The 13,545-nt window shown below is 59.0% G+C and overlaps 1 protein-coding gene across 7 annotated transcripts; it reads right to left on the bottom strand.

The window, feature by feature from the left end:
* Positions 1 to 575: 575 nt before the first annotated feature.
* Positions 576 to 13,262, bottom strand: SLC29A1 (solute carrier family 29 member 1 (Augustine blood group)). 7 transcript variants are annotated; one of them, XM_057555340.1, is made up of 13 exons: positions 13,244 to 13,262; positions 7,042 to 7,124; positions 5,036 to 5,117; positions 4,720 to 4,922; positions 4,476 to 4,615; positions 4,058 to 4,192; positions 3,868 to 3,965; positions 3,642 to 3,720; positions 3,103 to 3,227; positions 2,533 to 2,641; positions 2,199 to 2,284; positions 1,566 to 1,765; positions 576 to 1,239 (listed from the first exon to the last, which is right to left on the bottom strand). In XM_057555340.1, exons 2-13 carry the CDS (start codon positions 7,068 to 7,070, stop codon positions 1,128 to 1,130), a joined length of 1,398 nt encoding a protein of 465 aa, XP_057411323.1. In that variant the 5' UTR covers positions 7,071 to 7,124; positions 13,244 to 13,262; the 3' UTR covers positions 576 to 1,127. The 7 variants fall into 7 exon arrangements, with proteins under 7 accessions (XP_057411323.1, XP_057411324.1, XP_057411328.1 ...); XM_057555341.1 differs by having other exon boundaries at positions 3,103 to 3,200; XM_057555345.1 differs by lacking the exon at positions 13,244 to 13,262 and adding an exon at positions 13,078 to 13,096.
* Between the last annotated feature and the right edge of the window lie 283 nt (positions 13,263 to 13,545).

Here is a 13,545-nt window from a genome sequence, read left to right as displayed (position 1 = left end):
GAAGAGAAAGGGGGCCCAGCTTCATTGAGGACACACAGGCCCCTTGTTCGCCAAGAAGTCTGCCTTGACTTCGGTGTCAGGGCCGAGTGCCAGGCAGGGCAGAACCCTTGGGCTGCAGCCTCTTCCTGCTGGGAGGGTGGGAGTGCAGCCAGGAGCGTGGGGGGACAGGGTGGTGGAGCTGGTGATTTTGAGAGAACTCAGTCCCCGGGCTGCAGGGTGAGGACAGAGTGGAGGGGGTGACAGTGAAGACAAAAGAAAGACAGGGCACTGTCTCCACCCCCAGGCCTATGAAAGAAGGGATGAAACGGCAAAGGAAAATGGCCTTTCTCCGTCTCGGCCAACAGTCTGGGTGTCCTGGCTCCAGGCCTGTCCCTCCTCTGTGGCCCCAGCAGGAGGTACTGTAGTCACTCTGAGACTAAGAGGACCAACACCCACCCCCACCCCCCGTCTTGGACCCCAGCCCAGTGCTGGCCAAGGCCCATCTGGGTCATACTCATCCTCCCAGACTCAGGCTGCCATCCCTCCAGCCTCTCCAGGGCATGAAGCCATGGCTGGAGCACACAGGGAGCCATGGAGGGGGGGAAAAAAAAAAAAAAAGTTTATTTAATCAGAGAGCCTTTGAAGGCACCTGGTTTGAGTATTAAAAAAAAGGCAGTAAAATGGCAACTGTACAGGGTTCATGATGGGCAAGAACATGGAGAGGTAGGGGGAAGAGGCACATGGGGAGAAGGGGGCAGAAATGTCAGATAAGACTTCAGAACAAGCAGTCCTGGCCCCTCGCCACCCCTGGTACAGGCAAACAGGTAGACACATGACACACACTCTCTGAGACTAGGAGCCTCTGCTGCTCTGCCAGGCAGGGATCAATCATAGCCAGGTGGGGGGTGGGGGGACATGAGCAGACACAGAGGCCGTGTCCCCTCCCTCAACTGACCCTCAGGCCCACAATGTCCCCACCATCCATCCTCAGAGGCTCTCTCCTCCAGGTCTGGATGCTGGGCCCAGCACAGGCTGTGAGACAGCAGAAGTCGGCTAGAAGAGAAAACCTCCAGAGGACCCCAGCCCATCTCTGAAGGAGAAGGCAGGCAGGAGCAGGCGGCCGGTGCCACCCTTCCGTCCATCCTCGGTCACACGATTGCCCGGAACAGGAAGGAGAAGATAGCCCCCAGCGCCAGGCCCAGAGACAGAAAGAAGGCCATGATGGCTCCAGCTGTCTCTGCCTCGGCTGGCTTCACTTTCCTAAAGGAGGGAGGGCAAGCCTACCTTAGGATGGCCCGTACCCCAGCTCTACCCAGAGCATCTAATTCTGCTTACCCACCTGTCATACTTCCCCTCTTGGGGGGATGTGTACTGGGGCTGTCTCTACCTTTCCCTGGGAGCCCCTCCCTCACCCTACCCCTCTCCCACCCACCACTGCCTGGGACCCTAGGGCCAGCGGGCTCCTCTCTCAGCCTGGGAACCCTGAGCTCCAGGATCAGGAATCTTCTTTTGCCCTCTCTCCCTCTATTGAGTGTCCCCCACTGGAGCACTAGCCCCCTCCTGAGACCACCACACTCCCCACTCACTTGGGCCCAAAGCACATGCAGAGACTGGCGAGATAGCCGTTGGAGAAGGCGAAGGCAGCCATGAAGAAGATGAACCAGGCATCGTGCTCAAAGACCACAGCCAGGTTGTGGCGGGGATGGACGTTACACAGCAGCAGCAGGGGCACGAAGGCCAGCCGGGCCAGCACCAGGATCGGCAGCCAGCGGCTGTCCTTCCCAGGCTGCGGGGACCAGGCAGTGTCTCAGTCAGGCTGCGCCAGCCCCCAGGGCACACCCAGGCCCCCAGGGCTCCAACCAAGGCCCCCAGAGCTCCATTTGGGGTCCCTCAGGATCTGAATTGAAATCTCAAAGCCTAGTTACCCTTCAGGGGTACTGAATGGGAGGGGGCATGATAGAGTCTTCTGGAGTGCTGGCCATGTTCTATATCTTGACCTGGGTGGTGCTTATCAGGGGGGTGTGTATGTTTACTTGTGTGTGTATATACAGTCATTAAGCTGTACACCTACAACTTGTATGCCTTACTATACATTGATTGTGTCTTGGTTTTTAAAAAAGCATGGTCGCCTTTCCACCATACTTTCTTGGTTCCCTCTCTGGGTCTCAGGCTGGACTCCCCCCTCTCACAGGGTCTTGGTGCCCCCTTCCTTCACTTACCCACATGGTGAAGGCTGTGAGGCTCCGGCCCAGCCAGTCAAAGATATTGAAAGTCAAGAAACAGGACACAGGAATGAAGTAGTCTCCTGGAAGAGAAAGAGTAGATTAGGGAACGGTTAGCAGGTCCAAGAGAGGCAGAATCTACAACCCTGACCCTCACTGGGACTCGGTTTTCCCAGCTATAAAATGGAGAAGATGCTTCCAGCCCAGGGAAGGGCAAATGGACCAGGAGAGTCTGGCTGGGGAGACAGCAGTCCAGGCTCCCCTCCCCTGGAGTCCTAGCCCTGCTGGAGCCTCTGTCCTTCCCCATCCTGGGAACCCATGGGGTCCTCACTCCAGGCGCTGGTGCCCGCAATGCTGGACTTGACCTCAGCAGCCACGGCAGGAAACATCCCAATGGTGATGGTGAAGACAAAGCAGACGGAGAGAGCCGGGACTAAGATCTGGAGGAAAGGGACTCAGGTCTGTGTCTTCATGGCGATTGTGCATCATTAAAGAACCAAGATTCCCCAACACACACACACACACACACACACACACACGAGAATCCAGGAAAGTGGCCAGTCTCCAGTCAGAAAGGGAAGGGATGGGGTCTTCCCCGGTGGTCCAGTGGGTAAGACTCCGCGCTCCCAATGCAGGGGGCCCGGGTTCCATCCCTGGTCGGGGAACTAGATCCCGCATGCATGATGCAACTAAGAAGCCTGCATGCTGCAACAAAGATCCCATGTGCCGCAACTAAGACCCAGAGCAGCCAAAATAAATAAGTAAATAATAATAAAAAAAAAAAAAAAAAGAAAGGAAGAGGATGGGCAGTGCCGGGAAGGGGGAGGGTGGGGTGGGGAAAGGAACAAAAGGAGAGAAAGAGGGTGAGGGGTAGAAGGCAGGATGCCCAAGCCCCACATACATTTCTGAGGATGGCGCAGACAGAGTGGCTTTCGTTGGCGGGCTGAGAGTTGGGGGCTGAAACTCCAGCCTCCTCTTGGCCTGCTTTTGACTCCTCTCCTGGGGGGTGACAGGTTGTGGAAGGATCTTCAAGTTGTGGGGAGGACAGAGCAACAGATGACACAATCCCCAAAAGGGCTGGGGTCAACTGGGGGTGGACATTCCCTTAACCAGTGCACAGCCGCGCCCTGACACTTAGCCCAGACGGCCTCCGAACTCCCACTGTGCAAGTCCCCTGACCTCTTCCAGGAGCCTCAGGTCAGTTTACGCCCTGTCCAAGAATCTGAAATTGCTTCCCGCTGTCCTCAGGCATTCAAGGCCACCCAGGATCTCCCCCCAGCTTCTCTATCCCAGCCCCTATTTACTATTGTTACCCCTCACCCCATCCCTGGTCCCTCTCGCCTCTGGCATCACTGCAGCATGCTCATTCTTGCCCTCAGCTCATGCTGCCTCCCTGCTGGGCAGACTGTCTCCACCCCAGCTTCCTCAGGCTCTTCAGACCTTTGCTAATGAGGTCCAGCTTGGTCTCCTGCTCCCCAGGCCCTTCAAGCTTGAGTTGCTGGTAATAGCGGTAGAATTCCTATCAAGTGAGGGAGACCAGGAAGGTGGATTCAGAAGCAGAATCTCCAGAATTTCCACCTCCCCCAGGTTTCATACTCAGAACATCCTTGATCTGGAGTCCTGGACCCACCCCAGACCCCAAACCCGGTGTTCTCCAAGAGCTCACCAGCCTCGGCAGGCCCAGATAACAGGCGATCGTCAAAATGATAACCCCACAGGCTGTGATAAAATAGCCGAAGGCACTTTCCGACAGCTCCGAGCCACCTGGGGTGGAGGGTGTCAGCGATCAGAGACAGGCCCCGTCCCCTTCTCCCCACAACAACCAGGGCGACAGGCGGACAGATGGCAAGACTTACTGGCGATGGCGCAGATCATGGCCACAGAGGCAAAGAAGCCTGCCAGGCCCTGACCACTCATGATGGGGGCTGTGTAGCTGGCGGGCAGGAGGCCGGCCAGGCCAAACAGGCTGCCCTGCAGGATGGCACCGAACGCTGGGAAACAGGGTGGGCATCAGCAGGGGAGGGAAGAGCAGGGTGGGTGGCCGGGGCCCCTGTAATTCCTGCTTTACTCCCAGTAAGTCTTGACGCTGAGCAGCCCTTTTCTCCCCACTCCCAGGGCACCCTCTCCCACACCTGGTCCATGCCCGCTCAGGTTTCTGAATCCTGACCACCCAGAGGGAGGAAGAGATTTCTCTCTGGCCAACTGTGGGTGTGAAAGAAAGGGGCAGGTATGTGGGAAGATCTCTGCCCCAGGTCCCCACCCAGCCCCGCTTACAGTTAATGAACGTGATCTTGATCATGGTGATGACAAAGAAGGGCGGAGCATCCAGGGGCACCTTCACCAGGATGGCAGTGATCAGGAACACCAACAGGATGGCCACCAGGCTGCCCAGGATCCGCACAGACTGGGGGATCCTGCCAGAGAGGCCACGACGGCAGAGACGGGTGGTAAAGCCAGGGGCTCAGCCCTGGGAGGGCAGGAGGCAGTGAGGGGTCAGGGTGGAGGCCCGGGCACTCACCTCTGATGCAGGAAGGAGTTGAGGCAGGTGAACAGCAGTAGGGGCAGCATGGCACATAAGGTCATGACGTTGTTGAAGATGGCGCTGAGATAGTTCCGCTCTGGCGAGGGTGCTGAGGGGCTGGCCGAGGCCTGGATGTCCTTGCTCGGTTCAGCAGGGACCAAGGACGCATTCTGGGACATGTCCAGGCGGTTTGTGAAATACTGTGAGGGTTGCACAGAGGAGTGTTAGAACCTCTCTCCCTGTGCCCACAGCACAGATCCAGGCCCTACGTGCCCAGTGGACATGCCCCCGGGAGCCCATCCCCACATCTCACCGCAGTGGCTGTCATGAAAAAATTCCAGGGCAGCAGCGTCCCCAGACCCAGCATGAAGAAGATAAGCCAGACGGCTTTGTACCTGGGATGGGAGAGGAAAGTGAGGCCAGGTGACTCACCATCCCACCCTCCTTCCCAAATCAAACCTGGGGTAGCCCCCTCCCCTTCTATCTCTCCAGCTGTCCCAGGGCACAGGGCATGTGTTCTCCTATTTGTGTATGTGGAGGGAGAGGTGGCCTGGAATGGGGGAGAGGGCACAGATGAGTCCCGAGGGGAAAGGGGACCAGGGACATAGGACCGAAGGGCATGGCCAAAAGGACCATTCTCAGCCCCAAAGACTCAGGGGACGCTGCAGGCTTGGGAACCAGTGTGACCCACAGATCCGGAGGTGGTTTTGGAAATCTTGCTAAAGGCTGGGGGTGGAAGGGTGAGTGAGAAAGCAAACACAAGTCTTCCACCCCCGCCAGGCAGGCTGGAAGTGATTACACTGTCAGGGCAGGGCTGTGTGGCTCTCCAAAGAGGATTCTGAGGTCAGGAAACTCCCAGACCATTCTGGATCTAGGAGGGCAGGCAGGCAGGGAGCCTTGGGACATCTGGGAAGTGAGGGAGTTGTTTTTTCCTGGCCTAGACAGAACCAGCTCTGTAGGTTGCACCACATAGGGGAGGCCAGGAGGGACCAGGCCACTGGACATCATCTGGGCCCCAGAGTGTAAATAAGCGCCACCCAGCCTGGGCCAGGTCACTGCCCCAAGCCCTACACCTCAGGGCCTGTCTGGGATGGGACAGCTTCCCCCAGGCAGCCCTGGGCCCTCCCACTGTGGTCTCCAGATGTGTCTGCCATACTTTCCCCAGAGCCCACACCTGCTTTCTTCACAGAGCTAGCAGGGACAAGCCCAAGGCAATGAGGAGATGGGTCTAGCCAGAGCGCAGGGCCTGGCCGCACCGGGTGGAGGCCTGGGTAAGCACCCCAAGTGGGCAGGTCTGAGCCCTGACAAGTGCAGCCCCCCCCCATCTCCCTCATGTATTCCCCACCTTGAGGAAGAGAGGTGAGGCCTTGATCGAGAGGCTCAAAGGAAGGGAGAATTCCCAGCCGAGGTCCCACAGGACAGAGGGCCAGAGTGGGGCTGGATGAGTGCCACAAGGCCAATGGAGAAGGGGAAGGGGTTCAGAGAGCTGCCACCAGATGGGGGTGCCAGGATAGGGCGGCAGGCAGCCTGGGAACAAAAGACACCGCGGAGGGAACCAACCAAACAACTTGGGGGCTGTACTTACTATGTGTCCTTAAATTACCCAAGTAAACCTCACATCTATTTTATAGGTGGGAGATGGTCTCAGAGAGATAAAGCTAAGTGCCCAAGGTCCCACAGCTAGAAGTGGCCTAGTTCCATGGCCTTTGGCACAGGGGGACAGGATGGGCAGGGGAGCGGTGATGGGATTGGGGGGCCTGGGTGGAAGGCTGTTTTGGACCCCAGGCATGGCTTCATCAACTTTCTTGGGGCCTAGACTCCTGGGAGAACTTGAATCCAGCTACAACCTCTTCCCCCAAAACACACATGCGTGATCATGGATGCAGGTCTAACTGGAGGGAACTCCTAGGCTCCGGAGGCGGGGAAGTGAAAGGGAGGTCAGAGTGAAGAGCAAGGTGAGCCAGAGTCATCTGAGGCAGAGGCCAGCCCTGCCAGCCGGCCAGCTCGGATACGAGGTGTGCTGCCAGATGTCTCCCCACGGTGGTGGCAGGAGCTGGAAGCTGCTGAAGAGCAACACTGGAAACTGACAGGCCAGGGAGGGGCTGCTGCCCACCACCCTGGGCCTCACCGGAGACACCCCCATCAGCACCCAGCCACAGCACGAAGGGCCCCCACCCCTGATGCAGACCTGACTCACAGCTACCACACAGCTGGAAGGCCCGTCAGCGGTGGCAACCCCAAATTCCAAAGGATACGGCACCCCGCCTCCTGGAGACCCATTTCCACTCCCCTGGGTTCACAGCCCAGGTTCCCCAGTACCTGTCCAGAGGCTGGTGACTGGTTGTCATGGTGATGGCGTTCTTGGTTATGCCTGGCTGATAGCTTCCTCCCTCCGGTGCTTGCTGGGGGCAGAAGCAGTGTGAGGTCCTGTCTTGGCCCTGCTTCCCCACAGGCCTCTTCCGCCTCTTGGTGTGGGGGTGAGAAGGGCAGGACAGACAGAACGGGCAGGCTGAAGAGTCCAGAAGGCCCCACTCCCGGCCCTGCCTCTCAGGACTGCTCCCTCTGACCCTTTGGGCCTGGCCTGCTGGGCCCCCCTGCCTGCTCAGGCTCTACCTGGCTCCCGGCCTGGCCTGGCCACTGCCACTGCCACTGCTATTTTTATCCAGCAGTTGAAGCAGTTTGTAAGCAGGGAAAACAGGAGGGTGGAGAGCAGGAGGGAAAGAGGAGGAGGTATGGTTGAGAGGAAGAGAAAAACAGTTAAAGGCAGGGGAAACAGCGAGAGGGGTCAGGGACAGTGATGACAATGGAAGTGGGGACAGAAAAAGGGAAACAGAAAGGAGATAAGAGCGAGAGGATAGCGGGAGGGGGGAGGGAGGAGGGAGGACACAAAACAAACAGATCTGCAGGAGCAGCAGCCTCAGGGGTGATGACCGAGGCCAAACCAGCGAGGCCTCCCTCCCCAGCTCTCTCTGCAAGTCTGACCTCTCTGCACTCCCAGGGAGCCCCTGGGCTCATGGCTAGGGTGGACTTTGGAGAGCCTGTCCCCTCCTGGGGGCACCCCAGACTCCAGCCTCTCTGCTGGTGGCACCCTAACCATCCTTTCCAGCCACTGCCCAGAGGCTCCCTGGTTCCTGGCCAGTCTTCCAGGAACATACTTCAGGATGAGTGTGGGGACCCAGCCTCTCCCCTGACCCCCAGTCCTGGCCACAGGGTCATCCCATCCCCCCTGGATTCCTCTCTGACTCACTCGCAGGCCCCTGTCCTCTTCCCCTTTCTCAGAACAAAGTTGGAGGGAAGACTGGAGGGATGGGAGCAGAGGCTGCCTAGTCCCCAGGCACCCAGACCCCTCACTCAGCGTCCCTTCCCTGCTCGGGCAGGGAGAGGCTCCCTGGCACCAGCAGAGGAAAGAGCTTTCCCTCGGATGGCATAGAAAGCCAGGCAGGCGTGTGCTGGCGTGTCCCCAACGTGTGGGCCTAGCTCTGGAGCCAGCTCTACCGTTTTGGGCGAGGACTGGCTTCCTTGCCCACCTGGACCAGCACTCACACTTGCCCAGACTAGCCAGCAGAAGGGTGGGGGCAGAGGGGGCTCGGGCAGTCCGCGGGAGGTGGTCCTAGCTCAGGCTCAGGCAGCAGGCCTTGTCCATGGGCTCCTCCTGAGTAAGGGTCCAGAATGAAGGCAGTGGCACAGGGCATATCAGGAGAGAACCCCCCAGGGCCTCACTGTGGGAGGGAGCAGCCCCATTCTGAGAAGCCTCCGCACAAGCACAACCAGGGAGATAAAACCCAGCCCTGTAGCTTGGGAGATAAGACAGCCAGCAGTCTCAGCAGGGAGCTGAGGGGGTGGGTCAACTCACAGGTGCAGTCAGTGCTCCAGGCCCCAGCCTGAGACCACAGCCCTGGGGACGCCAAGAAAGGACCTTGACGGGCCTTTCTACCCACCCCCCCACAATAATTCCTCTCAACCCCTCCCTGGGTAAACTCCAGCCTCTCCAAGGCCTTCCTCAGCTCCCCAGCCCACATCTGGGCCATAGGACAGGGAGGGGAGGAGCAGACCCACATAGCTCCAGATGGAGGCACTCTTCCTTTCCACAAATATTTACCGAAGACCTCTGCATGCCAGCCAGGCACTGTTCTAGGCACTTGGGACAGTGGTGAATGACAGTTTATACATTTTCTAGAAGGATGGGGGCGAGAGGGCTCTACCCTGGGGTGTGGTGTAGCTTCAACGCAGGCGGGAGACTGGGGGCGGGGGGGCGGGGGGGGTGGACAATAGAGTATCTCCCCTTCCTCAGTAAAATCTCTCTTAGGCTCAGAGGAGTATTTCTTTCTGCCTTCCTCCCTGCCCCAGCTACAACCCTGCTCTCTGCTCTCAACTGCCCCCACCCCAGTCCTGGGCACAATTCAACTCCAGGGGCAGCCCACTCCCCCTGCCCACATCCTGACGTTCAGCCAACCAGCCCAGGTATTTTGTTTTTGTCTGCCTTTGCCCAGCAGCAATCAGGGATTTGATACCAGCTCAGAGCATCTGGTGTTCCTCAGCCATGCCTTGGCCTGCCGAGATGAGGCCTTGAAAGCCGCCACCAAACCTCCCCAACCCCAGGCCCCAAACACCTCTCATGCACCGCAGCTTCTAGAGACACCCCTGTGGTAGCATCAAATTCACCACTTCCTTGGATCCCACATGGGGCCAGCCACTACCTGCAGATACCTTCTCCTGCCCTTGGTTGCCCTCGCAACCACCATAAGCTAGTACAAAACTGTCTCCACTACAACAGATGAGGACAGCTGAAGTTCAGAGAGGTTGAGTCATTTGCCAAAGGTAACAGAGCTAGTGAATGGGTGAGCTGGAATTCAAACTCAATGTGCAGCTTACTCTAGGCTCCTTCCGGGGTGGGGAGGGAGGTATAAAGGCTGCTTCCCAGCCAGCCTCCTATACTGGGAGATAGGGTAACTCTACTCCAACTAAGGGGATAAAAATAAGGTAGGAGTCGAGGTCACCTCCAGCCTGAACTAAGTGTCAGCTGTAAGGCACTCCCCCACCCCATTACACACACATCCTGGCAAGGAGAGCTCACAGAGGCAGGAGGACAAGGCAGGAAGGTCTGGAGGTGATCGAGAGGAATGGGCAAAGGGGCAGCCCCAAGAGGGGTGAGGGGCAGGGGTGGGACCAGCCCTCATCCACCACAGCTCTCCCCTGGGAAGAAAATCTGGGGTATGTCTTTGTTCTTTCTCTGAGTGAAGCAAGGGTCCTCTCTCCGGGAATAAATGAGGACGCGCCCAGGAAGGGAGGCCAGGTACACGAGTTCGGCCAATAGAAGGCGGGGGTTAAAGAGACAGCTCCTCCACCTCCATTCCGCGTGCCCTCTTCCCCATTCCCTGCACCCAGCGCAGTTAACGGTGCGGCCCCTCCCCAGTACCAACGACAAGAATTGATCGAGATTAACCTTCAACTCGCCCGCCCCTTGCACAGGTCAGCTCGGCGACAGCCGGTTTCAGGCCCGGGAGCCAGGTCGTCCACGCCCGCTCGGGTCCGGGTCCCCGCAAGGTGCCCCTGCGCCCGGGCCTCCGCACGCCACGTGCTGCGCGGCTCCGCACGCTCAGCGCGGGGGCGGGGTGGGGCCCACCCCGGGTGGGGCCCACCCCGCGTCCCCTCTCCCGGCCGCGCAGCTGCCAGGCCCGGCCTCCCTGCTCTCGTGGCAGGCGGCAAGCGGCGCCTTCCACCCCGGTGACCCCCGGCCCCCGGTTCCCCGGCTCCCAGTCCCCGGGTAGCACCTGCTGGGAAAGAGTCCTCCCGCGTGGAGGTTTGCGCGCTCTCCCTGCCACTTCCCGCGCCCGCCTGAGCACATTCAAACCCGCCCTCCGTTCGCCCCGCCCCGGCGCGCCCCGGCCCGCGGCCCCGCCCCCGCCCCGCCCCTTGCACGCCGGCTGCCGGCTCAGAGGGACCCCTGACCCGAGACCCTCCGCCGCCTGGCCTACACCTTGCACTATTTCTGTAGATAGGACCTCTGGGGGCCCTGCCACGCCAAACCCTGCCCCATCATGGAGCACGTGGGGCTGGACGGTATAGCCGCACACTGGGTACCCCTGGTCTCCGCGCTGGGGTTACACAAACTCCTACACAGCTGTCTCGGGACTTTCGCAGCGACAAACCTGCTCAGACAGATCCGGACGGCCCCCTGTCGCCCATACACCATCTCAGACGTTCCGTTATGGCTCCCCAAGCCCCCTCCCACACCACTCTCTTTCACACTGCACCTTTTTCCTTTCCAGCGCCCCCTTCCCTTTTCAGTGCCACTTTCTTCAATTCAGACTATCCTTTCCTCTCCCCAGCCCCCATGCCGGGGATCCCTCCGACAGAATCAGTGTGATGTGTGACCTGGGTTTTCCCACACAGATCCGCTCACCCACAACTTTGACTTAGAGAGGGATGTGTGTGGCGTGGTGGGGGGAAGCCACAGCCCTGTAGCCCTCTCGTGATCCACCCTTTCTAAATCCAGAACATTGGAAAAGCTGAGGCACAGCTGGCAATGGGAAGGGAAAAAGCCCGGAATAGCCTTTCAGCCTGAGTGAATCCTGTGGTCCTAATACTCAGAAGTGGAAGCCTTGCTGAGCCCCACATCCTCCCTGGCTGAGGAGGAAGGGGGTGAGCATGCTGAGGGATGATCAGTCCTTCTTGTACCTCCAAGGGAGGGGGAAGGATTCCCTCCTTTTTCGTTGGTCAGTAAATGTGGGGGACAGGGGGATCACTGCCCCTATAGCAGCCCTCACTATAGGAGGACAATCCAAAGGCTAGAGAGATGCTGAGGACAGAAAATCCAATCCACCCCCCCAGACCCTTGCCCCAGTTACCCAAGAGGCCTGTACCCTGGAGAAGCCACAGACACTAATTAACAATTAGCAGTACTAACATCGTAGGGATAAGGCAGAGTCACGTCTTCTCCCCAGAGAACACACTGGGCTCTGAGGGGAAGGGTAGTTTTTCTACTTAGGATTGATCAGTGGACACACCCCAAGATACTCAGAAGGACTGTTCCCAGCCTACTGGCTCAGGGCCGCACAGAGACATGACACACCAACATCTCCTGGTCTTAACCAAACAGAAGGCAGGAAGAGGGGTATGAGTGGTATTTTTCTAGGCACTGCCCCATGCCTTGAGGGCAGCTTCATGTCTGGGTCTCCCTCCCCCCATTCCTACCCTGTGTTTGTCCAGCCCCTCTCTTCCTCTCCTGGCCCTCTTCTCCCCTTTTGCTCGGCCCCTGTCTCTCTCCCCATCCTCATTTCCCGGCTCTAAGTCTGTGGAGGTGGCAGGCCTTAGTGGTCAAATGGATCCCCCAGGCTGGTGGCCATTGGCTGCAGTTGTGTGCAAAGGAGGCTGGAAGTGGAAAGAAACTGGAGGGAAGTGGTGAGGGTCACAGGCCAGACAGCGGAAGGCTGGTTTCCCTCCCCACCCCCGCTGAAGCTCAGCCTGCTCACTAGATGGCAACAGCCAGGGCTGTTATTGCTGGACAGAAGCCTGTCTGGCACTCTCCCTGCCTGGGCCCCCAGCCAGCACCCACACCCCTCCAGAGCCACCTCCCTACGCAGAGATGGTTGCTGAGTGCCAGGGCCCTCTGCTGGACAGCCTCGGAGCCCGATTCACAGTGGCCTGTGCCCTCCAGGCCCAGCCAGTCCTTGTCACCCTCTGCCCAATCTCAGGTCCCAGGTACAGGGGTAGGGTGTGAAGGGCTGATCTAGCTGCACCCCACCCCCACCGGATCCCCCACCTATTTGAGCCTGTGGCTTGCCCTGATTCCCTCCTCCCCCTTCCAGGCCCCAAGCCTTCCTCATCACCTCACACAGCCAGTCCTATCCTTCCCCAGCCCTGCCTCCATCTGTGTTTGCTGGAAGTGGGTTTGCTTGGCTCCGCAGTTTGTCACCAATGCGTCTCATGACAGTTTTGTTCTTAGTCCTGTTTGCGACTATCTCCGTGGCCCTGTGGCAGGCTGGGACTAGGGAGAGGCCAGAGAGGCAACTTGCCTGAGTCGCAATATTTAAGGGGGCGCCCAAATATTCCAGAATCCAGATAAATAATGTTTAAAGGCAATATTTTTTAAAAAATCAAAGTTAATGCAAAAAAACACACCAAAATCCATGATGAACAAAACATCAACTAAACTAAAGAGAATCCGGCCCTCTTAGGGTCAGACACCTCAAGTCCCTCACCTTTCTTGTGGGTGTGTATGGGGATCAGGGTTCAAGAAGACTGGGGTTGGTTTTCCAGCTTCATTTCTCAGACCTCTGCCCCTATCCTCTGCTCTGGGAAGGTCTCCGACCTTGGAGACAACTGAATGTGGTTAGGGTAGGGCAGTCATCTCACCACGGCCTCCAAAGTCTGGGAAAAGGATCTCCTCCGCCAAAAACCGCAGATGCACACTCCGTTGATTTCCCCCGCCCCACGAGCCCCGCACGCTCCGCTCTCCGCCCCGCCCAACCCGCGCAGACCCCGCCCCCTCGCCGCGGCCCCGCCTCTGCTCCACGCGCACCTGCAGGGACTTCTTAGGGGACATCCGGAGTCGGGGAGCGCGGACGGAAATTCACAGGCCAGTCGGCCCCTGGTCGCCGTTTGGCCTCCTCACTTCGGGACTGGGGCCGTCGTCGTGGCCGGAAACCGCAGTCCGCGCCGGGTCTGACCGGTCTATGCCGCCGGGTGGCAAAGGGGCTGCAACGGGCGATCCCGGCGCCAGCCCCGCGCCCCGCGGTCGGCTCGGTCCCGCCGGCGCCGCTCGGGAGTGAGGAGCGCTCCGGAAGGCCGGCGGGAGGGGAGGCCCGGAGCGGGCGAAATAAA

This window comes from Balaenoptera acutorostrata, chromosome 10 (genome assembly GCF_949987535.1).
Source record: "Balaenoptera acutorostrata chromosome 10, mBalAcu1.1, whole genome shotgun sequence".
Lineage (NCBI taxonomy): Eukaryota > Metazoa > Chordata > Mammalia > Artiodactyla > Balaenopteridae > Balaenoptera > Balaenoptera acutorostrata.
The sequence above is the reverse complement of the archived record's forward strand: the minus strand, read 5'-3'. Positions and strand labels throughout refer to the sequence as shown.